Consider the following 1,929-nt stretch of genomic DNA (forward strand, 5'->3'; position numbering starts at 1 on the left):
GTAAAAGGCCCAAAAACATTTCCCCGAAAAAATCGCCAAAGTACCCCGCCTTTTCCCGTCTCCCAAGCCAATCCAGTTTCCCCCCCCTTAAACACATGCCCCCGAGACAACAAGCCCCTGGGTGCACTCTCCCCCCCCGAAATTGGGGCCACATAAAAACGCCATTTTCCAGCCCATTTACTGTCCCCCCACTTCCACTTTTTCCCCAACCCCCGAAATGTTGGTTCAAACCATTCAATCGGGGCCCACCAACGCGGGTTTGGCCCCCCAGTGCCTTTTTCCCCGTCCCACTCCTTTCCTTTAAAAAAAGACCGGAGGGTACCATAACTTGCTAACGCCCCCCCCCTAAACAAAAACCGTGGGCCCTTTTGGGGCTTTTTTCTCTACCCCCCCAGAGCCGGGCAGTGACCCCTTCCTTTACCCCGCCAAACCAAAACCTTTGGAAAGGGGCGGGCCCCAAATCCCTCAAGCTCCCTTCCCCCCTTTGGTTCCCGCCCCAAGGCGCGGGGCTGGCCCATGGCCCAGCCACGGGCCCAAAAAAACCTCGAACCCAAAGGGCCCTCCCAGGCCCCGGGCCGGCCAGGGGGGCCTGCACAGGTTTGGTGCTGCCTGCAAGGCCAAAAACCCCGGGGCCACCCAGTCTCTTTTCCGGGAATTTTCCCCGGGTCCCCCCTTAAGGGCCCCTCCACCTGCCCCTGGGACGGCTCCCCGCCCGGCCCGCCCGGGGGCCCGATAATTTCCCTCCGGGGGTTTTTCCCGCCCCCTTTTTAAAAAACCCCCTTCCCCACTTGGGGGTAAACTTTTTGGGGTTCCCATGCGATGCCACCAAATTCCCCGGGGGGCCCCCCTTAAACGCTTTTCCAAACTGCGGGCCTTTCTTTCCGGGGCCCAAAGCCCTGGGAAATCCCGCTTTCTTCAATTCCCCCCGGGGGCCACCTTCCCCCCCGGTCCGGCGGGGCTTCCCTTCCCAAAGCCTGGAGCCAGAGGGCTGTATTAAAACCCTCCGTACCCCCCCGGGGGGGGGAAAAGGGGGGTCGGGAGGGAGGGGTTTCCGGGTCCAAGGCCGCCCAAAACCCAAAATTTTTCCTGGACCCCAGTTCCCAAAGCGACCCTGGCCCACACCTGGCAAGGGGGGGGGGGTTTTCCGCCACGGGGGCCCACAGCCCCCAAAAAACTACCTGGTTGTTTGCCAAACCGCAAAGCCTTCCTGTTGATTTTAAACCTGGGGGAACCCCTTTCCGCCCACTTCCCCCCCACCCCCAAAACCCGGGGCCCTTAAATCTGCCCCCCTCCCCCCATTAAATTTTAAAATTGGGGCAGGTTTTGGGGGCTGCTGGTTTCCTTTTCCCCCAGATGCGAGCCGAGTTTAAAAGTTGGAACCCTTTTTCCTCTCCCCCGGTTTGACAGGGGGGGGCCGTGGGCCCTCGGGGGGGTTCCCCCCTTTTTGGCCCTTTTTTTCCCCCCACATTGGCCAGATCAGTTCGGGCCCCTGGCTGGCCCCCCACTCTGCCCCCCGGGTATACCTCCCCCCCCCCATCGCTCCGCTTTTTGGGGAACGTAAACCCTCTCCTGAAAATTCCCAAAACCCCACCCCTAAACCCTTTTTTCGCCCCCCTCGCCCCTTGCCCCCCCAAAGGGGCTGGAAACCCCTTTTATCCACGGGTGGCATGACACTCCTGGGGCCCCAGACCCAGGTCCCGAACCCCACAGGGAAAACGCCCTTGCCGGGCCAAAAATTCAAACAAAAATGACGTTTCCTTTTTCCGTTTTCCCTCCTTTCCTCACAAAAGGGGGCCGCATGCAGGGACGATACGTTTAAACATCAAAAAAAAGTTTTTCGCCCCAACCCCCACCCCAGGTCCCCACGGACCCAAAAGCGTCTCTTTCTCTTTTCCTCCCCTCCTCCCTAAACGGCCCCTTTTCCACCCC

At 60.2% G+C, this 1,929-nt stretch overlaps 1 protein-coding gene across 1 annotated transcript; it reads left to right on the forward strand.

The window, feature by feature from the left end:
- The first annotated feature begins 217 nt into the window (after nt 1-217).
- LOC119571672 (proline-rich proteoglycan 2-like) lies at nt 218-736 on the forward strand. The gene is made up of 2 exons (XM_037918866.1): nt 218-257; nt 396-736. Exons 1-2 carry the CDS (start codon nt 218-220, stop codon nt 734-736), a joined length of 381 nt encoding a protein of 126 aa, XP_037774794.1.
- The last annotated feature ends 1,193 nt before the right edge of the window (nt 737-1,929 follow it).

The sequence above is a fragment of the Penaeus monodon genome, unplaced genomic scaffold (genome assembly GCF_015228065.2).
Source record: "Penaeus monodon isolate SGIC_2016 unplaced genomic scaffold, NSTDA_Pmon_1 PmonScaffold_7427, whole genome shotgun sequence".
Taxonomy (NCBI): Eukaryota; Metazoa; Arthropoda; class Malacostraca; order Decapoda; family Penaeidae; genus Penaeus; species Penaeus monodon.

What these genes read in the sequence shown, in the direction of transcription:
- LOC119571672 (XM_037918866.1), top strand. Translation starts at nt 218, where the DNA reads ATGTTGGTTCAAACCATTCAATCGGGGCCCACCAACGCGG. An exon ending in ATCGGGGCCCACCAACGCGG is followed by an intron (nt 258 to 395) that starts GTTTGGCCCCCC and finishes CTACCCCCCCAG; the next exon opens with AGCCGGGCAGTGACCCCTTC.